We start from the raw sequence: 24,831 nt of genomic DNA on the forward strand, positions 1-24,831 counted from the left end.
CGACAAGCTCAGGACCCTCAGGTCCCAGAGGGCGAGCTCAGGACCCTCAGGGCCACCCGACTCCCAAACCCCAACCATGACACCGAGGACAAGTCCCCGACGTGCGGGCCTTGGGGACGGGGGCGCTGCTGGTACCCGCCCCCCCCCCCCCCCCAGCACGTTTCGGGGGGCTGCAGCCCCTGCCCTGCTCCCAGCACCGCTCAGCGCCCCCAGGATGGGAGATGGGCACCGGCGCCCCGACACCGCCCCGCACCGGCCCCTCTGGGTGCTGTGGGGCAGCACGAGGAACGAGCACCCCATAAACGGGGTGAGATTTCCGATGGGGGGGGGGGGGGGTAAAGAATTGATGGTGACACAGGAACGGCCGCATATCCACACGGGTTTAATGCGGGGTGTTTGAGGACGGGGACCCCCGGGGGGCAGAGAGGACCCCCGGGGGGCAGAGAGGACCCCCCCAGGTGGCGGGGGGGTGTGTGTGGGGGGGGGGGGGGGGGGCTCAGACGTAGCACTGCAGCCCGAACTTCTCGGCTTCCATCTCGGCGGGGGAGCGCAGGTAGTACAGCTCGTCCAGCGTCGGCGGCACCCAGCGGTCGGTGTGGAACACGGATTCCCCGACCTGGGAGGGGAGAGAGCGCGGGGAGGGGGGCGCGGGGGGACACCGGGGGGGGGGGGGGGGGGGGGGGGGGCGCGGGGACATGGGGGGACAGCGGGGAGGGGACAGAGCATGGGGGCAGAGCCCGCACCGAAGCCCCACAAGCAGCCACCTTGGGGAAAACCGGTGCCCCCCCCCCCCCCCCAAAATTTATGTCACTGCTGTGCCCATCCCAAGGGGACCCCAGGACCCCCCCACCCCGGGGCACAGCCCCAGCGCTGCCCCCCCCCCCCCGTCCCCCCCGGTGCCGAACCTTCCAGCCGGGAACGTCCTTCATGATTTTGGCCTCCTCGTCCAGGTTCTGCCGCAGCATACGGAGGGTCCTGCAAGAGAGGCGACGGCCGTGCCCGGGGGGGGGAGGCCACACCGGAGCCACCCCCCCCACCCCTCAACCCTCCCCCCCGGGACCCCCCCCGGTGCTGCCCTACCTGCGGTCAGCCTCGGCCTGCAGCAGCGGCATCAGCGCGATCCGCGCCTCCAGGTCCTCGATCAGCAACCGCCTGCGGGGGGGGGCACGGGATCGGGGGGGGGCTCGGGGAACCGGGGGGGCACCGGGGGGGAGCGGGGGGGGGAACCGGGGGTGGGAGGTCCAGGCAAGGAGAAAGGGAGCATGGGGAGGGAGAGGGGAAACACCGGGAGAGGACCGGGGGGAAACCGGGAAGAGAACCGGGAGGGGGGGAACCGGGGGGGGGGAACCGGGGGGGAGGAGAACCGAGGGGGTTGAACCGGGGGGGAACCGGGGAGGGGGGACCAGGAGAACCGGGCAGGAATGGGGGAACCGGGGGTGGGAGCCCCAAGGTATGGAGAACGGGAGTGCAGGGAGGGAGCGGGGAAACACCGGGAGAGGACCGGGGGGAACCGGGGGGAGAAACAGGGAGGGGAACGGGGAGGGGAGAACCGGGAACGGGGGACGACCGGGGAGAACCGGCAGAAGGTGGAGAAAACCCCGGGCAGGGCGAACGGGAGCGTGGGGAGGGAGCGGGGAAACCCCGGGCGGGGACCGAGGGGGACCGGGGGGCACCGGGGGTCACCGGGAGGGAACCGGGGGAGCACCGGGGGCCGCCGCACGCCACCTGCGCTCCCGGTTCCACTTGACGATGGTGTAGTAGCCCAGCAGGAGGCTGCCGACGCCGAGCGCGAAGAGGCTGTAACCTGCGGGGCGGCGGTCAGCGGGCACCGGGGGGGAACCGGGGAGCACCGGGAGCACCGGTCCCGGTCCCGCCCGCGCCCACCTGAGAGGCCGCGGCGCGGGAGGTGCCGCTTGTAGTCCACGGGCCCGTAGCCGCCGGGCGGCGCCATGTCCTGCTTCACCTTCGGCGCCGCCATCCCGGCCGCCGCGCCTCGCGTCACTTCCGCCGCGCTGCCCGGAAGCCACCGGCGGCGGCCGCACCGGGAGGGCGGCGCCGCGCCCCGCCCCCCCCCCCCCCCCCCCCCCCCCGCCCGCGCGCGCGGAGCCCTTAAAGGGGCGATGGCGCCGCAGGGAACGCGTGGGGCCCACAGGCAGGGATGGATCCTGCGCGCGCCCCCAGCGCCCTGCGCGCCCCAGCCTGGCGCCCGGCTACAAGGTGTGCATCCACTGGGGGCACCACAACTCGTGCACCCACAAGCAAGCTTGCACCAAACTTGTGCACCAAAAATCGTGCACCGAAAGCGTGCACCCACGAGGAAGCTTGCACCAAACTTGTGCACCCGAATTGTGCACCCACAAGCAGGCGTGCACCAAAAAGCATTCACCCACCAGCAAGCGTGAGCCAGGCTGAGTGCATCTCCCGGAAAGCGTGCACCCGCTGGCAAGCTGCACCAAAAAGCATTCAGCCACTGGTAAAAATACACCAGCGATGGGCAAGTGTGCACCAGCAGCAAGTGCGCACTGCCGGCAAGCGTGCACCAGCAAGTGTGCACCCACTGACAAGCGTGCGCTAAAACACATGCGCCTGCCAGCAAGCGTGCAGTGGCGGAGTGCACCAAAAAGCTCTGCGTGCAGCCTGCGTCCCCAGTGGGCAGCCCCAGCTGTGCTCCGACCCCCCCCCCCCAGCACCCCCAGGCTGAGCCCCGACAGCTTCAGGGGGGCCAGATCCTGCCCTCGTGGCCCGGAGGCCCCCGGTGAGCATCCGTGACCTTGGCTGTGCCAACGCCTCCGTGCCACCACGGCGGCCGGGGCTGGTGCATGGTGTCCCAGGGCGCTGGGCTTCGCCCCGCTCCCATCAGAGCTTTGTTCGCCCCCCCCGGCTCTGCAGCCACCCCGCGTTCCAGATCGAGGTCACCCTTGTCTTAAGCTCTAATCGCGCTTGTAATCCCTCGGCGGCTGCGGGGACTTAATAACTTTGCAGCTGGCCTGGCCGAGGCCGCCAGGCAGAGGCCTCTGAGCTGCTGGGGAGGCTGCAGTGTCCCAGGGCCGAGGCAGTGTCGAGCAGAGCCCCCAGAGCCCCCGCACCCCCTGCCCGCGGCTGGGGCAGAGCCGTGTGGCGTGGGCAGAGCCGCCCTCCCCGGCGGCGCTTGGCAGGGGTGCGCGGCGCCGGAGCCAAGCGATGCCCGCGGGCAGGGACTGGGAGTGCTGGGAAAAGTGGGGGAGGCGAAGGCTTGGCCGCGGTCACCGGGGCGTGCAAGGCGAGCTCGAGTCGAGCGTGCAAGAGGTGGCGGCCATGCAGGAGGGGCGAGGGTGCGTGGGTGCGCCCCGGGTACAGGACAGCCTTGTGCTCCCTGTCCTGGGTCATCCCGGGGGATCTGCAGCCCCTGTGGCTACCAGGCTTTGAGCAGCAGCGACCAACACACTCAGCTTCCTCGGTGCTCGGCCATTTCCTTGCAGTTGCTGTTGAAGAATCGAGACGAGAGCACCTGGGCAACGTCCCTGCAGAGGTGACTCCATGCCACCCCCGGACCGATGGCACCGTGACGGCCCCAGGAGTCGCCTGTTCTGGTCTCCAGCATCGCCGGCACGCCTGCCTGCAGCCCGAAAGCAGAGGGGAGCTCCCGATGCTCAGGGGATAAAAGAGCGTGCATCCTGTACGGGCGCTACCTCCCCATCCAAGCACCCCATGCATGTCTTTCTGCTGCAATGAGCTGCGTCTCCAAGCCCAGCTGCAAGGGAGCAGCACCAGGCTCCAGCTCTCCAAGCCCCATCCCATCCCATCCCATCCCATCCCATCCCATCCCATCCCATCCCATCCCATCCCAATGTACAGGAAACCCCAGTGCATTTTGAGCAGCATTCCCAGCCCCCCAGTGCCCACCCCCCTGCGGTCCCACAACCATCCCGTTGAGGATGCTCCGGGATCAGCCGGGCTGATAGATGGGGCAGCCTTCGGGGCGGCAGAACAAGGACAGTGAGAGGCGACAGCACCCAGGGGCCTCGCTCCTGTGGCACCCAGGCTGGGAGCCGTGCTGGGAGCCGTGTTTGGGGTTGGGTGCCCCAAAAGCACAGCCGGGGCTGCTGCTCCTCGCTGCCTTTGCTCCATCCAGCTGCACTGAAGCACGGATCAAACACAGCTTGCAGCAGTCCGCATGTTTCTGTCGCAGACCTGAAATTAGGCAAGCAGGAGGTTCGCAGCTCGCTCCAAATCGAGCGCCAGACCTCAAGGAGCTGAGATTTTTTCTGCCAGATGACAGCCACCAGGCAGAGCACCCTGCGGTGGATGCACTGCACGGCTTTATTACTGCAAAAAGCCAACAAATTTTGTTTTTCAGAAGTAATTATTGCATGGCTTGTCTTGGCCGACAAATTCCCTTTTTACGCAAACAACCCTTATCCTTAGGAGTGGAATTCCTCATTCAAATAATTATTAAGGCAAGCACCTATTAAGGCCTTTGCCGAGGAATTGCTCACCATTCCCACCTGATTTGCCTGGAGGGAGCAGCTCAGACTCCCAAAGGAGCCCGGGAGCAAGGAGGAGGAAAAGGAAAAGGCACACCAGGGGCTGGCCACCCGCCCCTTCCCCGTGTCAGATGGCCCCAGAGGCACCGATGCTGCTGTTCTGCATCATGTCCAGGTGCTGGAGAGGGGTAAATAACAGGAGAATCAGGCTTTTAAGATTTTACTAGTATTTTAGAGGGCGTTTGTCATTCTCTTGCTGGTACACCCTAAACTAATTGTGGCTGCAGTGATGGACAAGAGGGGCTCCCTTGCTTAATGCTTGTATTTAGAAGCAAGGACTGTATTTGAAGCGCCAGGTTTTCCCATCTTCACCTGCTCTGGCTCCAGCTTTTACCATCCTTCCTGTGGCTGAGGGCAGTGCAGGAAGACAGGGAGCAGCCACCGCATCCCAGAGCAGGAAGAAGCCGCGCACCGGTGGCCGTCCCCGGCCCGGGGAGCGTGGTGGGAGCTGATGCAATCCTGCCCCGCTCTTACGCAGCCACCGCATCGCGCCAGGGCTTTTGGGACCGGGCCAAGCCGTTGTAGGATGGGAGCGAGCAGTGTCAGCTCTTTGTGCCCGACGGGAGGCCAGCGCCGACCCTCCCTGGGGGATTTTACGCCAGGCACTGCGGTATGGGCAGGATGCTGCCCCTAAAAGCAGTGGTGGAGGGTGGTGGGGTGGGCTGGGGGGCAGCATTTCCTAATGAGGAGCCTGAATTTGGAGTTTTTCAGGGTGGATTGGAGTGGACCTTGGATGCCAGCAATGCCTAAATTAGCAGAGGCAAAATGTACATGAGACAACAAGCCGGGGCACAGGACCTCGCTGCAGTGCTCTCGCTGATGGCACCGTGCTCCTGCCGCCCCCTCGAGCGTGCCAGGCTCAGCTGGTGCCATCTTCTTCTGCTTTAATCCCCAGCAGCTCCGTGCTTCTGGTACCAAAATAGCCCGGCACCAATAGCCTGCACCTCAGCACTTTTGCATAAAAAGACTTGGTATGAGCCTCCAGCAGCACAGCAATTAAACAGCTCAGAGGAACATGAAATAGCTTGAATTCAACTGGTTCCTGGACCAGCATTTTTGGAGAGCTGGAGGTTTTCCAGTTCTGGAAGGTCAGAAGGAGCCTGTAAAGGACCCAAACCACCACCTCCCACCCCAAATGAGCAGCAAATGTCTCCAGGGCTCAGCTGGTAGCGATGCAGATGTGTCCTGGCGCTGTCCCGGTGCAGCCCGGCTTCCCTGCGATGGGCGCGTGGGGTCTGCCTGCATCCCGCGGGACCTGGGCGCTGCTCCCATCACATTGCCTCTTGCCCTTCCAAAACCAGGTTCTACGGCGCCAAAAGCTGTTCCTGCTTTCACCCAAACCAAGCCACTTTTCGTCCCGTGGTGATTTGAGGCATTTCCATCAGGAAGGCTCGCGAGGGCGCAGCCAAACGGCACCTTCCTCCTTACACCACGGCATGCGCTGATGGGACAGATGACAATGATCCTGTTAAATTCACGATCTAAATCTCTGCTCGCCGCCAGGAGGTCAGGGATCCGCTGGTGTCTTCCACAGGTTGGCTGAGTTATGGTGGAGTGTTCAGACAAGCTTGTTGATCTGTTCAGGCAGCGCAGGAGCAACATGCGACGTGTGCAGGTCTTGGAGTTGGGAAGCACCAAACCACCATCGCTGCTCTCCAGCTCCCGTCTGCTTCTCCAGCAGGGCACAGACACACCACCAGAGGAGAATTTCCTGCACCTTCTGCACGCTCAGTTGGGGTCAGGCTCTGCCATGGGTCACGTACGAGGTGGGGGAACAGGGGGCCAGGCATAGAGCAGCGATCGCACAGAAGGTACGGATCCACTCGCAGATTTTAGTTTCCAAGCATCGGCTTCACCTCCGTGTCCCCTTCCTTCCTTTCCTATTGTCCTCCTCATCCGTTTTGGGGCAAGTGATCGCACGATGACCAAAGGAGCCACGATGACGACCTACGGCCACCTGCCTCCCTGCCCAGCACCATCCCCTGGAAGCGACCTGCACGGAGCGAGGCGCGTGCCCGCACTCCGGCAACCCACCCGAAAGAAGAGGCGGACACGAGAGTTTGTCCATTTGTTTATTGTCATTCAAATACTAAAAATCCCTCACAATACAACGTACAGTTATCGAGTTCAGATTCTTCCTCCATTGAGACTGACTATCAGGTTTTAGTGGGATTTTTTTTTTTTTTTTTTTAAGTTTTCATTTTATTATCAAAGATTTAGAGTCACAATAAATACGAGTGACAAAAACATACCCTGCGCTGGCGTAACGTTTCTCTGTTACACTCCTTTGTTAGATGATTATAAATTCTTTTCTTTCTTAGTTTTCTTTTTTTAAAAAAAGCACAATGCAAGTTATTTCCCTAAATGCAATATACAGCGTAACTCTGCCTTAAGCAGACAAACACTACTGCGGTTCCTTGAGGTCTTTTTGCATTATATATATATATTTATATATTTATATATTTTATTATTAAAAAAAAAATGCCTTCTGTGCCCCCTCCTTACAAAAGGAGAAAGTGACAAATGAGCCAAATAGGGTTTCTGGTAAGACCTGCCTAAGCCTTCTCTGTTCTGCTCACTTCTACAGCCTAAGTCCCCCATTTTCAATTCTTAACTGTACTTTGGTAATTTTTTCTTCTTCTTAGTAAGCAAAAAATGTGATAATTAGGTCTGACAATTCAGATGAATGGTTCCTAAAATGATGATAAAAAACACCTATAGAAAAAAAAAAACAACCACCTATCCGGAATTTAAGATTAACCAAAATCTTCCTCGGTATCACAGCTGGAATGCCATTTACAGGAATCCCAAGTACAAAAATTAGCAGAGTCACCCTTTACACGAACTGGAAAAGCTGTCCGAGTCGGCTGCACTACAAAAATAAATCAACCAGGCCACTCGTCGTGTTTCTGAGCGGAGCTCTGCCACCTAGCCAGCGCTCAGAAATCCAACAGACAATAAATTAGGTTATATAAAAAAAATAAAAATTAAAAAACCACACAGCTCCCACATCGCAACACTGGTTCAAATGAAAATCAGGGGTTTATTTCACAAGTTGCTAAAATCTAAGTACAATAGTCATTTCTCATTATTACTGTATTATAAAATCTTGTAGTTGCAACGTCTCAAAGAAAGGTTATATGGCTTGCAAGAACCAACGCTGCTCTAACCCTCTCCCCAGGAGAGGGGGGAAGCAAGCAGCATCTGAGCAATGTCAAACCAGCTCATGCAGCAGTTTGCAGCGAAGCAGTGGAGGGTCGGGGAAGCAGGAGCCGGGGCGCGCTGCCGCCTGTTCCGCCCGAACGCCGCCGCCGTACACGCAGGCCGTCGAGCAGGACGGTCGGTCTCTTGTTCTGAGGGAGCTTTAAGTAAAATGGTGTTTTCCAGGAGCGGGCTGGTGACGCGGCTTTTCTTCGAGAGCCCGCACGCTGCGCGGGCAGCTCTGCAGAGGAACTAGTAGCCCTTAGGGTGGCAGGAATCCCAGACGTGACAGCAGTACAAAGAAACCAAGGGTTTGTTCTTTAAAGTGTCTCAACTCCCCTCCTCCACCATTCCCAAACAATTCAACCTTTAGGCCATAACACCATTATTTTGAATATTCAATCTAATTGAGCTTTCCTGACTTTTTTTTTCCTTTCCTTTTCTTTTTTTTTTTTATTTTTTATTTTTCCCCTCAGGAAGGGTAACATACAGATGGGGAAGAGGAGAAGATCTGGAAAGACTGCAGCAAGTGTTTTAACAACTACCTAAACCTAGCATGATACCTTAACTAGCCCGGTTAAACACTACTCAACTGAATACGCAATTCTGACTATAAAGGAAGAAGCAACTCTTCTGGCATTTAACACATGAATACCACTCAAGTCTTCCTGGTGTACTTATCTAGAACTTCGCAGAAACACATATGCAATAAATATTTACTCTACGTTACCTGCAACACTCCAAGAACCACAGATTAAAAACGATGTCAAAACTGGTCTGGATCCCAATGGCCTAATATCTGGGTAATGTTTTCTGCTCACTTTGAAAGCCTTTGAAACAATTCTGCCCCGATGCATAAAATAGGACCTGGGGGGCTTTGTAGTATGTTATGTGGAAGCTAATTGTGGTCTAGCACTGCTGAGGGAGCAACGTTTGTAAGACTGTATGTGCAGGCTCGTTTTTGTTTTCAGTTCTGTACCTTACCCCAAGTCTCTCTCATCATTTTAAGACTTCCAGCCTCCCCTCTTTCAGCCATTGTGCTGAAATTCAGATTTACAAGCTGCTGCGCTGAACTGGCAGTATCCAAACAGGTTTTGACATACCTTTTAAAACAGGCTCTTTTAATACTTCCGCCCCTCTTTCCATTCCCCCTTTTCCAGCATCAGCTGAAGCTACACCCCAACACTGGAAAAAAAAAAAAAAAAACAAACTAAGAAATTACCCAGCCTTCCCCAAAAGGCATTTGAATTTTACTTTGAGAAGTTTTGCTTTTTCTTTTTAAACAAATGCACTCTTCCCAGGTCATTGAACAGTACTGGACATCTGTAGCAGTGATGAGATAATGCAGGCATTTGTCAGAAGAGAGAAAAAAAACAAGGAAACTCCACACGCGTAAGGAACTGAAACAATTTCGTTAATATTTCAAAGTGCAAAAATAAAATGCACTCAATTTCTCTCTCCACATCTCCCAGTCCAAAATATCTTGGAATGAAAAGAAAAATTAAAAACCCAAAACAATTCCTCTCATCCCCAATTAGCTCTTAATATACATTTGTAAAACAAACCAAAAAAAAGAAGTCAAATTGAAATTCTAGGGCTTTATACAGCAACAAATACCATTTTGCAAAAACTAGGTCTTCTAGACTACCGAACAGTTTCCAAAGTATCTAATATTGATATTCACACAACAGAACAGGGGCTAAAATGAATGAGTTTTCGTTTTCACTATGCAATAGTTAGATCTGAAGAGGGACAACCCTACACAGTTAACGGTTTAGTTCGATCTAACGGCAACTGCTAAGAAAATAGATTCAGCATAGAGACTGAGTAGTACCCCCTCCCCCCTTTTCTTTTATATATAGATATATAGATATATATATAATTTTGCAAATAATTCTCATCAGCACTACTTCTAGTACTGATATGCAACATAAGTAGTAAGGCATGTATTTCTGCCGCTTAAATTCAACTTTAATTTGGGAGAAGCACAGGGAAGAAGGAGAGAGGATGACGAGAAGAGAAACAACTGGACCTGATGGATTTGGGCTGAAACCTGTGGAATCCCCGACACGTATTAAAACCACGTAGAAACCTGTCCTTAAAGCAGGGTTACCTAAAGCTCTATCAAAAATGAAATACTGCGGTGACGGACAGAAGAGCATGCTTGGTACGCCTGGAAGAACGGAACTCGGGAGGGATCGGGCGGTCCTGCCCCACGCGTGCCCGGCCACCAAGCACGACCAGGAGCGACGGCCACCGGAGGATGGAGCCCGCTACCTGACCGCGGCCTCCCGCTCCTCCGCACCCTCCGCTCGCCCCTTCTGATTGCGTGCAGCTTCCGGAATTCCTAGTTGTTTTTTTTTTTTTTTTTTTTTTTTTTTTTTGAGTAAAATTGCTCAAAACGATAAACCTCTCCAAAATGAAAATAATCAAAAAACAGTTTCGCTTTTAAGTCTCTGGGAACATATGAAAGGCCCAACTGCTCTTCGCTGAATTAGAAAGACTGAACAAAGGTGTTTGTCTATTCAGTAAATTAGATTTTAGGCTACCAACAGTTCAAAGTCTATTCAAAACAGAATCCAACAAAAGTGAGAGACTCCTGCACTGGTTCCCACCTACCAGACAAGTTTTGGTGGTAGCCAGTCCCTTAGAAAAAACATACTCAACTGGAATTTGAGTTTGCACTTATTTATCATTAGCTCATCATTAAAACATTATAATCTGTAGACTGCCTTCCTGGCTGGAGGAGGGGCAGGGAAGAAAAGCAAACATGAACTCGGCTCACTAAATGCATCTGCAAGATCGGGTTGAAATTCCTCTCTCCTTGAGCTGACATCCATGCTTGACGGCGAACGAACACCGCGTTCGTGGTGAATGGGTAGTTATTAATAAAAGAAACCAAAGGCAGAGAGTCATTTAGTCCTCCTTTTGTGCTGGTGACAAAAAAATCCAAACTAAATACATAAAGCCAAAAAAAAAAAAGAATTCTTCCCCTTCCCTGACAGCCTTCATCATCAGTCAATCACAAGAATCTGATAACCAAATGAGCTCAAGTCTTTCCCACCCACGTGGTGTCATTTTCTCTTAGCAGGGACAGCAGCACTCGATGGGATGAGGAGTGGTCTTCTTGCATCCTATAAAGCCTGGGGCATATCCAGCTGGGATTAAAGCAGATTCCACTGTCATGTGGTATAAAAAGGATGGCAGAAACAGGAAAGTCTTCCTCTTGGGTATTCCTCTGCATTACTTCCACGTGGCGGACTGTGGGATGGACCGTGGGGGAATCATATCCAGGAGATATTCACGCTGGCGATCTACTGCTGAAGACGACTTGTGCACAGCTAAACTAGGATTAACAAAAGGTAAAGCCCCACCTGAGGAGATACAAAAGAAAAGAACGAGTGTCACAGTATGGCAAAAACAGGAGACAAAGCAGTGACAAAAAAAGCACTACTCACATTTCACCCACATGAAAACAGATAAGCTAAGTAAGCATGAGTCACTATTGGCCACAGAAGGTCAGACACCTTCAGAAAATGAAAATTTCCCAAATCATCTAAGCAAACAGGAGCAAGATTTTGTACCAGAAATGAAGACTTGAGCAGACTAGGGCTCTCTGCAATGAAATTATGCTTGCGTGATAAATTAAGATGTCAAGAGAAAAAAAAATCCATTCAATATCGGGCAAGAAAGTAGATCACAAAAGAGCTAGTTGCTACGGAGTTTCCTTCCTAGAGATCCTAATGATCACATAAGAAAACAAATGGCTCTTCTCAAGTCAGATTCTTAACATATAGAAAAGATTAAATTAGACTTTAACATTTCAATTTGTTCAAAGCAACAACTTTAGTTGGTTCAAAACCTTAGGAATGCTGGGAATATGTACTGTAACCTTACCTAAAGCAGAAATATTCATTTATTGTATGTGGCTTTCAGCAAAGAGTAATAAACACAGTCAGAATTAAACGACTGAATTCAACTCCTGCAGCGTGGTTCTGACTGTGCATACAGAGTCAATGATAAACAGTCTGATATTACATTTATTTAGCCTATTTACAACCCTGTAAAGCAGCACTTTCTATTAGGTAGCACTTGACTGCCTCTTTCGAGGAGCACAAACCATACCAAAAGCAAGTGCCAACAACCACACGGAGAACAGAGCCGTGAAATCACCAGGCCTTCATGCAGGAAGTGTCAAAGAGAAAGCATCCTTACCCAAAGAACTATGATTGTTGGACAGAGTGCAGCTAGTAAGTAGAAAGAAAAGAAACTTTAGAAAAAAATCTACCTGTATTGATGGGAGTCTTCTTCCAGGCGGCAGCGCTGCCCTTGCTGACAGGCCTCTCAGCATGCTTACCTGGCCTACTCCCAAGTGCTGCTGCAGACGATGCATTCTGCAACTTGGGTGACTGGCTAAATGCATGCAACACTCCCCGTGGAGCTCCAGGGCCTCGAGACATCTGGCTAGAAGTCTGGCAAGAGAGCAGATGGTAAGACAGGCACAGCACATGTCTCTCCTTCAAATACAATAGCTCTGACCAATATTTACTGCCTATTTTTCTCTCTCATTTCTTGGCTTCTTCTGCCAAACCCAGAATGTGTTATTAGTTGCAGGGCTTAGAACTTACAAGTCATCTCTAGATCAGAATAAGAATCAGCTTTGTGCTTCTGAAAGCACCTGTAAGAATGTGGAATTATAATCAAATGCAAAGCAGCAACAAAAACGTGCTGTGTAAGCACCTCCATACACCAGAAACGCTCCACTTCCCTGACCTAAATAATCAGTACCTTGATTATTTCAACTCAAGGCAGCACTTAAGCAGTTTCCATCTTCTCTCAACTGAAAGGTTTTACAAGGTGTATGAGATCCAGTCTCCGTCATAGATGATCTCTGCCCATTACCTTGAAACTTCACAAGCAACATTACGTGCTCCTGGCTCACAACCAGACTCTTTTTTTTCCTACCTGAGGTAAATTTATTCCTAGGTATTTGGCATTGGAGCAAGTTTTTTCATTTGGTACATCCTAAAAAAAGTTGAGGAACAGACTTTGCAGCATGTGAACTCAACACCCCAGGATAATTACAATGACTCTTCAGAAGAAGATCACCTCTGCTCTTCATGTACTTCATGTTCATAAATTACACATCAAGTCCCTGTATGACACAATAGGGCTTTAACCAGCCCAGTTTTAACCTTACACCCAAGCACACGCTGTGAAGCTCAAATAAAACAGGCTCATGCACAAGCTCCATGCCCGCACACCGAACACCAGCGCACGTGGAGCCACGGGACCTCTGCCCCATCACCACCACGATGGGGCTGCTTGCAGACAGAGCCTCACCTGCTTGAGCGAGTGGTGCTGCACTATGGGGTCTGACTTGGTCTGTACGGGAGACGCAGTCTGTTGCAGTATCCTCTGCTCAATCTCCTGCTCTTGCTGCAGTGCTTTTACGAAGGCAGCCTTCAGTCGGTTAGTGTGCTCAGCTTTCAAGGCCTTTTTCTGATTTGATGTCATACAGGTTTCACACATAATGGTTCCATTCTTCTCCTCCCTCCAACGGCAGGTGAAGTCAGTCTTACACTGAGCACACATGTAGGGCTCGCGAGATGATACAGGAACTGAAACTTTACCTGCAGAAACACAACCAGGTTAGTCCTGCTCATCTTTGGCTTTGACAAATGAATTACGTTTAACAACCCTCAAGAATATTCCAGCATAAAAAATATAAAAAAAAATAAAAACAACCCTCCCACCCTTAACTCTCCTCGTTCTAAAGCCTTTTTCATTACTAAATGTCCTTTAAACTCTGTTTCTGTTAGTGTGTGCACTTGCACCCAGCAGGAATTTATTTCCTCACCCTTCTCAAATCATTTCAAATGCCACAAACGAGCATTATTACTATGGCAAGTGCTGCCACAAAGGTGATTTGTAAAAAACGGTGAATATGGTAAGAGATGTGACACTACTTGTAAAGGCAAAATCTGCTCAACTATTTACTTCATAGATACAATATAGCTGATTAACAAGAAAGGAGGTCTGGAATCCAGAAGGTAAGAAGTCAATCTTTAGTCAACTACGTTTCTCCTCTTGCCTTCTACATGAGCTTGGCAACAGAGCTGATTTTCATGTGTTTGGAGGCAGTTTCCCCAGGTTATCCGTCCATATCAACCTCATTTCTCCCTAGGAACATCCTTAAAAGATAACTGCTGAAAACAGTGTTCAGAGAGAATTCTGTGGTGATGGACACACAAGTGAGTGATAGGAAATCACCTGTCCTTGATGTATTTTAGAGAAATCTTTACAAATGGTGTCTAGCCTGTGAGAAAGCATTGTGAAATCCTAGAATTTCACAGTTAAATAAAGCAATTTGACAACTGTTAACAGAAGTTAATCCCATATTAGACAGACTATGGAAATTTAATCCAGGAAAGCCTGTCACTCTTTGCTGCTTGCTGTTTTGATAAAGTCCAAATGGAAAAGGTTCTCTCCTCACCTTTGAGGCACATTTTTAATGCCATCTCACCTTGAGTTTCCAGCAAATTCTGCACAACTTCTTCCAACCCAACTAAGTAAATAAATTCGTTATTAGCTGCGCTCGGCAGGAAGTTCATCTCTGGCGCAGGCGGCTTGGGAGGAGGGATCTCCAGCAGCGTCTTCTCTAGCTGCTTCCGCAAGGCGAGCTTGGCAGCGGCTTGCCGGCTGGCTGGCGAGTCGTTGGAGTTGACGATAGAAGCAGCGCTGGTCGTAGTAGCGTTCGCCTGAGCAGACGTCACAGTTGTACCTTTGATTGAAGTCGGAGAGGCCTGGGAGGAAACAGGATACGGCTTAGTGACAAGGAGCCAAATGGTTCAGGGCTCCCTCACTCCACCGAGGCGGCCCAAGGGAGGGTAACTGGGGTTTGCTTTAGGGCTGCGCGGTGCTGCCGGGGTGTGCGATGGAGGCAGGGTGCCTGGGAGGAGGCTGAACCACCTGCCCCTAAAGCTGATCTCTGCAGGTGACGAAACAGGTCGCAACATTTATGTTTATTGCAATATTGTACCTCCTATCTTTATCTATGCTATTTGTATGCCAGTATCTGAGTTAGAAGCTAAGTTACTCCTTTATTATCTCCTGGCGTTTCAAAACAGGAGCACTAGCCCATTTTGAGCTCCGTTTACTAGAACAACGTTTACACTTCTACAGAGGAAAAAACCCTTCTAATGGACAGTTTCATGTTGAAATACCCAATGCAAAATGACGCACGACATTCAGTTCACTGAAATATGTATTTCTTCCCAATAATCTGTAATGGTTTTCTTCATTCCTACGTACAGGAAGCAAATGCAACCAGAGAACGGGAAGAAAATGGAGCAAGACAGCTGTAATAATAAGCACCCGCACCCGTTACGTGAGAGCAGGCCGGGCCAAGTAGATGCAGAAACTGGACAATCAGTAATCACAACTGTTCCCAGCTCTGTTTCTCTGGGATTAAAGTTAAGTTTGGCACAAAGTACGTTATAAAAACTCACCTGCGGGATATTGACAAGCAGGCTGGTATTGGGAACGTTGGCGACACGGATCAGACCCTGCTGGATAATTCTCTGCCCCTGAATTTGTACGCTGGGGACCGATGCCCGTGGCGCCAGCAGCAGCGGAGGTGGCCCCGTGCTGGAGTGCTGTCGGATGTTGTGGATTTGCTGGGAAGACACAGAAATGGGCTGATGCAATGGTGCCATGAACGATGGGGAGGATTAGACAGCGGGAAACAAGTGGTGGGAGTCATATGGGATGACATGATCCAGTGGAAATGAGGCAAGGCAGGGAACGCAAAGAAAGCGTGACGATTAACATTTGTGTCAAAATGCGATGTTTTTCCCTTTCCCTCCGTCGAAATGAAACAAGAAGAACACAGCATCAAAAGAGATGCCCGTACGTGAGGGCCAAAAGAGCTGTGCCAAAAATCCAAGTTTCCAAGTCAAATTTCTTTCATTTCAAATGTGCAGTTGTTAAGCCTGTTTCATTTTAAAGGCATTAGGAAAGCTATTTCTCAGAAAGAGGTTCTCTCCATAATCAGAACAGAAAGAAAATGAAATACCAAATGCTCTACCTTCCTCTTTAGTGCTGGCTATGCAATAGATAAAAGTAGACCTTTCACTGCAAAATAAATCCTCATTTAACAAGGAAATATATTTTTTCTTGGTCCTCCACAGAAGCCATAGTTCTAGAAGACCATATCAAATTGAACATTGCTTTCCTACTCCTCTAGTGACACCGCTGTTTTCTGTTACAGGTGATAAAGACCCTGCAAAGCGGCACTTTCAGATTTCCAGTTGACTATCTCATTTCAGCAGCTCTTATTCAATCTGAAGACAGACACAATGAGGGAAAAAAAGTGAGTTTTAGCACTTGAAAAGGTGAAATTGATATGACAGAAAGAATAATGTTAAAAAAAAGGAAGAGTAAGGGACTGTGTTTCATTTCCTCTGCTCTCCTAAGTAGCAGGTGAAGCTGGAAGCCCCTAAGTTAGCTTTCACAATAAAGGCACACAAAATTCTCTGGTGCAGCTGAGGGAGGAAGCTATGCAGGTAAAGCAGCATCCCACATCACCAAGGGATTTTCTCATGGTTCACTGCAAGTGTCATGGAACAGCACAGAAGCATGAGCTACAATGATGTAGAATCTTTCAGTGGCAATATCTCTAATCATATCAAGAAATTCCAGCAAAAACTTCGCAAGATCCCTCCAGACAAGGAGATGGATAATTAAGAAAATAGTTAATAAAGATGCATTCCAGAAAAACAGAGTAGGTCCACCATGAAGCAAATACCTGCGCTCCTCTGACAAGAGGTGGCATTACTATCTGTGTGTTTTGCTGAGTTCCTAGTTTTGAAGAAGTCTGCTGCCCACCACGGACCAACGGAGGAGGAATAACAGTGCCCGGTATACGTGTAGAAGAGGTCTGCAAAACAGAGGACATTTTAGTTGCATTTTTTCATTCTGGTGCATTTATATGCATGCTCTCTTCTGTTGCTTAGCGTGCCAATAAAGCACTATCTGAAATCTTACGCAGCAATACAGACATAGGTAAGGACACGATGGTAGTCAGGCTACGTGCTCGGGAATTGTTCTCTCTCATCCTGCACAGAATTCAAAAGGTAAAGCGCAGCCCTCAACAACATTTTCTTCTACCACCCCCACAAAATTCAATAGCTCCAGCACTGCTGTACTGAAAGACACCAAAGAGGCATGCCATAACAGGAGTATGAAGCATGGGGTAAACACGAGCAGCTTTCCTCTCTGGCTGATGTGATGAATGCAACATCTGTCTGGAGCATCAGGATTGCAAAGACTGTAGGGACAAGAGATGGCCAGGCTGGCTTCAGTGCAGCTAGTGTTCCACGGCAAGCAAACAAAACCAAGCAAACAACAAACAAAAACTTCATTTTTTTTTTTGTGGGGAGGAAGAAAACAGGGAAATACACACGGCTGGCTTCAAGGAGAAGCACGGGCAGACAGAAGCTGGAGATGCAGGAACCTGGGAAGGTGAGCAGACTGGGCGTGTGCATGTGTGCAGGAAGGAAAGAGGAGGCAGGAAAGGGAGAAAAGCGTTAAAAAAAATATGAAAAAGAAAAGAAGTCAAGCGAAAGGGGTTTGAAACACTGCCGCCCTTTTTTTTAGGGCTGCAGACTGTATCAAACCCTGAAAGTTTCTCATAACGCAATAAAAGGTGACACAGCTCCATGCATCATTTACATTTCTGCAGACCGCTAGGGCTATGCAGCCTCGCCAGAGAGGCACTGCTCAAAGAGCACCGAACCTCTCCGTCCTGTTAATGTGGCTTTGCACAGCTTGCCACTTCCCTTACTCCTGCCCCAAACTGACCGTCACCCACGAATTAAGACTTCTGAAAACACTGAGGCTCCCACTTTCATGAGTTGTGTGCGCGCACACATGCATATTTAGGCATGGGGGGAGCTTGATCCCCTTCTGTTATGCCTTTCAACTGAAGACCAAATGTTACCTCAGCTCCTACACACAGGAATTAATAGAGTTTTCACAGTCAAGCCAAAGCAGATGGAGGTTAGGTTAATTTGCCCAAACACCACGAATTAGACAGAATAACTGGAATTCTGGATTATTGGCTCCCAGCTCTCTGCTCTGCCAAACGGCACAGACGACCGGAGCTTCACTGCCTGTTCGCTGCAGATTTAACTTGTGGTCCAGTTCCTCTGAAAGTGCTGTCTTCAGTGAAGGCAACTCGCCTCAAGGGAGAGATTACTCAAACTGACAGATTGCTGTAAGTTTTGGGAATGTTTCCTAAACGGAGAGCAAATTTACCCCAACCCTCAGGTAGAGCATGCTCGGGGTTTTTCACATGAGCTGGCATTTTCCAAATTAAAGCATTATGTGCTGAAACCGTTCTGAAATTTGTTTCAAATCAGGCCAAGGTAAATAACCAGAAATGTCTCAAATCCAAAAGCGAAACAAGATACTAGACTCAAGAGGCAGATTAGGCTGACAGATGTCAATCCCCTCTGCTTTTTTTTTTCCCCTCCCCAAGGCCTTCCAGCATTACACTTAATTTAGCCTGAACCAAGACCTTTCTTACCATCGTGTGCCATTCAGCCACAGAGCCAAAAAAGAAAACCTTACTACTCACTCAGTTCTTACAGTTAATCACACTGAGGACACAGCTGGGTATCTCGAGGGTTTGACAACAGGTTGCCACAGTATTTCTAGGACAGGACTCTATGGCATCCTCATTTGCCAAAGGTCATTAGCACCGGTAACCTGTGTGTACGTCACAGCAGAGTGGATGAGGCCCTTCGGGATGCTCAGCCACTGAAAAATGATCTCTCGAGAGTTACCTTTGTGTGACATCCTACCTCTGTCTCCCACCCCAATCATTCTCAAAAAAAGCTTAGAGTGGGGTTGGCAGGAGTTAGCACCGGATCTGTTTAGGGAGAAATTCCACCTGGATGCAAGTCGTCAAGGTGCTGGGGCTGCCTCTCCTGCACTGCGCACCCTTCTCCGCTCCGGGCCCTAGACCTGGCAGCCTGGCCCTTCCCACTGACCTGCAGGGACGGCTTGCCAGCAGGAACACTCTGCGTGCCCCGCACCAAGGGCGGAGGGGTGGCCACAGCACTCCCAGAGGAACCAGCAGGCTGGAAGAGGAAAAAAACCAGAAAGAAAGCAGAGGAGTGTAAGGGTGTAAGCAGAATCACAGAAGCTAAGGGAATAAAAGCGTTTACCTCCTTGCGCCTTAGTAAGAGAATCTTCAAGGCTTGTGGTTTTCCCCCTCCCCCAGCCCTTTCTTCCTCTGAGCACCTCAACATGCGTATTTAAATGAAGAAGTTATTAGGCAAGTATAGATAAGATTATACCAGAAAAAAAAAGAAAAGAGCCTCCACACCAAAAGCACAGCAACGTAGAAATCTATTTTAGTAGTCTCGGCTTGCAGCCTGCTTCAGTCTTATTCACCGTTACCGCTGGTCTCAACAAATTAGGTTCAAGCATAACATAACGTGAAAAAAGTTAGGGAAAAAGACTTCAGATACTAAGTTTATAATTATGCCATTTCAACCTACTTAGGTCAAACATCCAGAGTTCATCGCTCAGCAGTGAATTGCGCGATGTGGGTACTTGTTGCATTGGTTTTAATTCCATCTACTGAGGCACTCAGACGTCCAGGAGACGGACACCAATAAAACAACCCAAACCAGCCAACAGAGAGGTGTTAATATCCATCTGCAGCATGAAGCACACTTAAACCTACACAGTGCCCTCCCAACACAAAACCCACCAAGTCAGCATCACACAGGCTGTAAAATAAAATAGTTCAGTTGCCATTGTTACAGGTGCTCAATTCACTCAGCGCCTCGCGTGGGGTGTTTGCACGCCCCCTCTGCTCCTCTCCTGCCTGCCTCCACCTCTACCCTTCGGTGGCAGCGTGAACAGCACATGCAGAAGGCAGCTCCTCTGACAAAAAAAATAGATTTTTTTGCTGGGTTTGTTTCCAACGAAAACAGTCCTCCCAGCACTTTGGAAAGCAAATGTGTGATACGAGGGGTGGGGAGGAAGGGAAGGGGGCCAGGGTGGGAGGGCTGAGCCTCTCCTTTTAGGCTGCCTGGGTTTCTTGACATAACTACAGGCTGGCTGCACCCAGTAGGAGCTGGAATCCAGATCTGTGCCACACAGCAGAGCTCGGCCTTCGGTCACAGCTCCCAGCGGTGGAGATGGAAATGCTTCAACAGACGTGCTGACAGGTGAAGTTATGTATGAGAATCTCCTCCAAATGCACGCTCGTGCCAGCTATCTCTACGCCGGACAGTGCTTAGTAATTTGGAGTGCATTCCGCTCAAAAATGTCCGAGTTTACTAAAAAGATGTTCAGCTTTTGCATATGGTTGATAGGAAAACTGTCTAGTCTTTTGGTCTTGGCAACACCAAAAAAAGAAGGAATGGTTAATGGGATACACTGCTACAAACTTCAGGAAGGTTTTATGAGAAGTGAGACATGCTTTATTTGAGAACTCTCATGTTCTACAGGTTATGGCAGCTGCCACAGTTACTTAATTTTTTCCTCCACTCTAGAAGACAAGACACGTATCTGTAGGAAAATAAATACCTTCTGAGTAGTGGTCTCCTTCTGGATTTGACTTTGCCGTAGCTTTTTCAATAAAACAAGTTTTGCTTCTTCTAACCGTAACTCTTCTTTTAGTTGTTTAATCATCCTCTCACGTTCCTCCGGACTGCTTTTCTGCAGGGCCAGGTAAGGCAATCGAGGATGGGAAAAGAGGAAGGGGGGAGAGGGTGAAGACAGATACCGTACAAGTTACGACAAGAACTTCCAGCATTATAATTGTCACGTATGTCTTAATATCACTGACATGTCTGCAATATGAGGACACAAACTGAGCACGGAAAAATAGAAGTCAGACAACAAATCTATGTTATGCCATGCTGAATAAGGGATATTATGCCCACAAACACAAATTTCACTAAAAAACAATTCCTAAAAAAGCATACTTTAGAAGCATGTAAAAAAATAAGGAGGTAAGAGCCTAAGCAAATAAAGATAAATAATAATGATAATAAAAGGCACACATCAGCCTTTAACAGCTCCAAGACTGCCAGCCTGCAAATCAATCTTCAGGAAACCAGGTATCTACCTGACCCTGTGACTGCAGCTGTCTCTGCAGGAACAAGAGGAATGTTTTCTTACATCGAGATGGCAAAACTTGAAGTGTGTCAAGACAAGCAGACTCACCATGAGTGCCTCCGTGTTGGTCTCTTTTAATGCTATTTTTGTTAAACCATTCATTCTAGGGCTAGAAGGTTCATTGTCCGATAACACTATAACGTCTGGTGAGGGGACTCTCTTTTCTCTCTTTATTTCACTGCAAATCAGAAGGAAAACACAGAGAATGAGTTAATAAAACAAACTAACAAAAACGACCACTTCACACTACATAGCATTATTTATGACCTCCTGATAGATTATTCCCAAATCTCTCAAATTCCAAATAAACCCAGCACAGACGAGTTCCATCCATTTCTGTTCTCCTCCTAAATATGAGGCATTTTTGTACTGGTAAGCTTCATGAGGCAAAACGCAGCCACAACAGACAGGAAAGGAGAATTCCTTCAAACCAGGAGCTTTTCCACCAGCCATTCCCTCCCTGCCAGAGGCAAGCCCTGCCAACTGTGGAGGGCAAAGGCTCTGCTTGCACGGGAAGGACCACCTACCCTCCCCTGGTCCAAAGCCACCAGGTCACTTAGTGCTTATTTAACGTGCTGCAAGGCAAAACCAGCCCCCCCTTCTCTTTTTCCCTTTCCTAGTGCAAGGGATTTTACATTGTGACCTTCCCCACCCAAGCTACTTGCCTGAATCCTAAGGAAACACGACTCAGCTCACACACATTCACTTACCTAAGTTTGAGCACTTTACGGCATAGTCTTCTTCATCCATCAACACTACTGAACTCTTTTGTTCAGCAGAAACCCCTAACAGTCTCAACACACAAACACACACGCCTGCAAAGCTTTATCAAAAGCTCCTGAAACATGTCCAGATGGATGTTGCTTTTAACTTTTTATTTGGTTTTAGTGCTTTAGTGTGTGCACCTCACAGCTAAACTCCTGACAATCCATCACCTCTCAGCCCCACCACACTTGATTATCATACGAGAAGAGCTGCACTGGCTTCGGACATGCAGCAGGGTCCCTGTCCAAGGAAATTTTAAGTGGAAGTTGAAGGGAGGAGCAGAACACCTTCAATAGCGGGATTTGGGATTTCAAACCGTAAAGCACAAGTGCTTCAGAGCAAGGTTTGTGGCACGTGAGAGCCGAGAGGTTTGGCAGGAGCGGTACGGAAACAGGACAGCACAACCCTCTGCACCGCCCAGGAAACACTGACAGTGCTTGCAAAAGGTCTGACAGCAAGAATAGCAGGAGAACGTAACACATGGCATTGTTTTGTTTTTCTTGTAACCCAAAACCAGAAGTAGGAACAATAAAGTTTACACTGAGAACCTTCTAACTTGCAGCGAGTTATGTTTTAGAAGAAACGCATAAAGAGCTCGTATCAAGCAAGACTAAGCAAATATTTAAGCGTGGCTTGTACTGCTCACTAACAAGAGATGCAGCACACAAGCTTTCTACTTTGAAATATCAGATGATTACTCCTCAGATCAAACAACAATTTCTAGACTTAATTGATACCCACATATCTTAAAAAACAAACAATTAAGTTAATCCTTATTATCCTTATTAATGATGCAAAGGGTATTCACACTAACATCACCAAAAAGCCGTGTATCCCCATAAGCCCTGTAAAACACACCTCCAGTAAACACTCATGGCACATCACACAGTACTTTGGATAAAACAAAAACAGTTCAGAACACTGGAAAGAAAAAAAAAAAAAAGCAGCTTTTTAAATGCAATTTCATTCTCAGTGAAATACAAGAGAAGGTAGAAGTGTCCTCTAGAGGGCACAGCGAGCCAGTAAACCCGAATCATTTAAACTCTGAGGCGGTTTCAAAAGTAGTAGTGGCACAGGTGAAACATTTCCAGCTTTTTCCTGCATCTCCATGCACCAAACTGGCTCCCGTGGCTCTCAGCAGGGCCATAACTGGCCCGGGCCCAGCTGCAGCCGGCACAGCAAGCTTCTCCTGGCAGTGGCGAGCGGGGACGGCACTGGGACGGCGATGGCACCGGCTCGGGGAGCCTCTCGCTGCTGAGCCCTTCTCAGACGACAGCTGGGGCTCAGTGTGAGTGAGGGGCTGGGATGGAACTGGAGCAGTGGCGCCCGCCTTCGCTCCTCCAGCTTTAAGGCTCAGTCCCTCCCGAGAAGCAGGAGTCACGCAGCAAGCCGAGACCCCCGTACGTGCGGGATTTGAGCGGATGGACGGCTCTGCACCCCAAATCAGGCCCGTCTCCAAACCCCAAGGGACCTTTCCGCATGCTCCCCGCTTTGACCAGCCCGCACGGAGGGAAGCTGCAGGATCACAACGCAAACACAGCGCTGGAGGACTTTATTCTGCTGCAGACATGACACTAAGCGATGCTTTTTGGAGGCTCTTTGGACCCTCAGCCAAGAAGCAGTGACCAAGCCAGGCGTCTCCCCACGCCACTCATGTCACTGTGTCACCCGGGCCACTTGGTGACACCTCACAGGTGCCAACGTGGCCGCTCTGGTGTCGGGGCTGTCAACTATGGACCCATTTATTTTACAAACAACCCCCTGCCTCGGTGGGGCTGGCGCTCAGCCCAGCTCGTGGGGAGGCCCCGGCCTCGGTGTGCTCCCCGTCGTGGGGTCCGAACCCGCTCCGGGGGCACCCAGCACCCCCGGGACCCCCGGCGGGCAGCGGGTGCCGCGGGCGGGCTCCGTCCTGCGGGGAGCGGGGCCACCGGCGGGTCACGTGAGACGGCGGGCACGTGACCTGCCACGGCGAAAACCATGGCAACGGCCGGTCCCAGCCGGTGCTGCCCGGCCTTCATTTTGTGAGGTGAGGTCGGGCCTCAGGTGCCGGCAGAGAAAATGGAGCGGGTCCGGCCCGCGGGGCCACGCCGCGCCTTGGGGCCCGCTGCCCGCCCCGGGGCACCCACGCTGAGGGTCACCTGGTGGTGTTTGAGGAAAAAAAAAGGGAGAAAACCACAAAATGAGCCCTGACACAGTCACTCGCTTGCCGCACGGATCCCTCCTCGTTTTGTTTTCAGCGAGGGAGGCGATGGTTAAAGACGACGCTCGCCAGACCCCTGCGCCTCAGTTTCTCAAGACACCACAAGGATGGGAGAAGAAAAAAAAAAAAAAAAAGAGCTTAATCCCAAACTGGTTAAACAACATGTGCTGATAGGTGATGAAACACCTCAAGTGGAATGTCATCAGGAGGTTTGAGTTCATCAGCAATTAGCATACTGTGTCTGAGAAAAAAAATAAAGATATAAAATAATTACCTGGTGCCTAGGTCAGGCAGGAGGAGCAGCGAGGAAAGCGGGGCGAGCTTGGGCAACCTGGGAGCTCCCAAAGCATCCCTGCAGCCGACTGCACCAGGATGGAGAGCAACCTGCCCAGCCAAGACAGCTTCTTGGGAAGCTCTGACACCGCGTGCGCTGTCCCCCAGGTCCCTCTGAAGGACTGGGTGATGGCACCTCCATGTAAAGGAGCAACCAGACCTTTGAGAAGCAGCCCTCTGAGCTGCACAGGGATGTGTGCCCGTTCATTACTTGTACTTAGGAGAAAATAATGCTCAAAGAAAGTGCTCTATGGCAAGATACCACTGCTTCGCACCAAAAAGTAATAAAAAAAAATGCGTCTTGTAGGACCACGACATGAAATCAGGAACTAGCAAGTAACACCTTAGCTGTAACAGCTCTGTATTAAAAAACATCCTTTACTCTCCAGCTGCAGAACAGAAGGAGATGAGACCGGGACCTCCATCACTTGCCTCATCTAAAGGCTTCCCTGAAGCCATAGGATTTCTCTTTGCTAGACACATTATGGTATGCCTGACAGCTCCATTCTAAGATGCTGGTCTAACAGCACCTGGATTAGAAACTACCACATTCAGAGTTTAAAAGTATATATAACAAAATTAAGACTATCACTCTTGAGATCCTCT

General features: G+C 50.2%; 2 protein-coding genes and 1 long non-coding RNA gene across 17 annotated transcripts in view; 1 reads left to right on the top strand and 2 right to left on the bottom strand.

The window, feature by feature from the left end:
* Positions 1 to 365: 365 nt before the first annotated feature.
* On the bottom strand, positions 366 to 2,064 carry NDUFA13 (NADH:ubiquinone oxidoreductase subunit A13). The gene is made up of 5 exons (XM_040537210.1): positions 1,885 to 2,064; positions 1,726 to 1,804; positions 1,081 to 1,152; positions 906 to 975; positions 366 to 616 (listed from the first exon to the last, which is right to left on the bottom strand). The coding sequence occupies exons 1-5, from the start codon at positions 1,976 to 1,978 to the stop codon at positions 497 to 499; spliced, it is 435 nt and encodes a 144-aa protein (XP_040393144.1). The 5' UTR covers positions 1,979 to 2,064; the 3' UTR covers positions 366 to 496.
* Positions 2,065 to 6,581: 4,517 nt separating this feature from the next.
* The window catches only part of GATAD2A (GATA zinc finger domain containing 2A), a 64,279-nt gene continuing 46,029 nt past the window's right edge, over positions 6,582 to 24,831 (bottom strand). For 12 of the 15 annotated variants that reach the window (XM_040537192.1, XM_040537194.1, XM_040537191.1 and 9 more), the window contains 9 exons: positions 20,976 to 21,105; positions 20,334 to 20,465; positions 18,782 to 18,871; positions 16,534 to 16,665; positions 15,236 to 15,403; positions 14,251 to 14,530; positions 13,068 to 13,357; positions 12,013 to 12,196; positions 6,582 to 11,098 (listed from right to left, as the gene is read on the bottom strand). In XM_040537192.1, coding sequence (XP_040393126.1) covers positions 10,968 to 11,098; positions 12,013 to 12,196; positions 13,068 to 13,357; positions 14,251 to 14,530; positions 15,236 to 15,403; positions 16,534 to 16,665; positions 18,782 to 18,871; positions 20,334 to 20,465; positions 20,976 to 21,105 — 1,537 coding nt within the window. In that variant the 3' untranslated portion in view covers positions 6,582 to 10,967. The remainder of the gene's footprint in view (positions 11,099 to 12,012; positions 12,197 to 13,067; positions 13,358 to 14,250; positions 14,531 to 15,235; positions 15,404 to 16,533; positions 16,666 to 18,781; positions 18,872 to 20,333; positions 20,466 to 20,975; positions 21,106 to 24,831) is intronic. The other 3 variants (XM_040537204.1, XM_040537203.1, XM_040537202.1) reach the window with 2 other exon arrangements.
* LOC121059961 lies at positions 13,291 to 20,323 on the top strand. Its single transcript, XR_005814696.1, has 3 exons — positions 13,291 to 13,375; positions 15,997 to 16,098; positions 19,299 to 20,323. It is a non-coding gene; the product is annotated as an uncharacterized LOC121059961 (long non-coding RNA).

The sequence above is a fragment of the Cygnus olor genome, chromosome 26 (genome assembly GCF_009769625.2).
Source record: "Cygnus olor isolate bCygOlo1 chromosome 26, bCygOlo1.pri.v2, whole genome shotgun sequence".
Classification (NCBI taxonomy): domain Eukaryota; kingdom Metazoa; phylum Chordata; class Aves; order Anseriformes; family Anatidae; genus Cygnus; species Cygnus olor.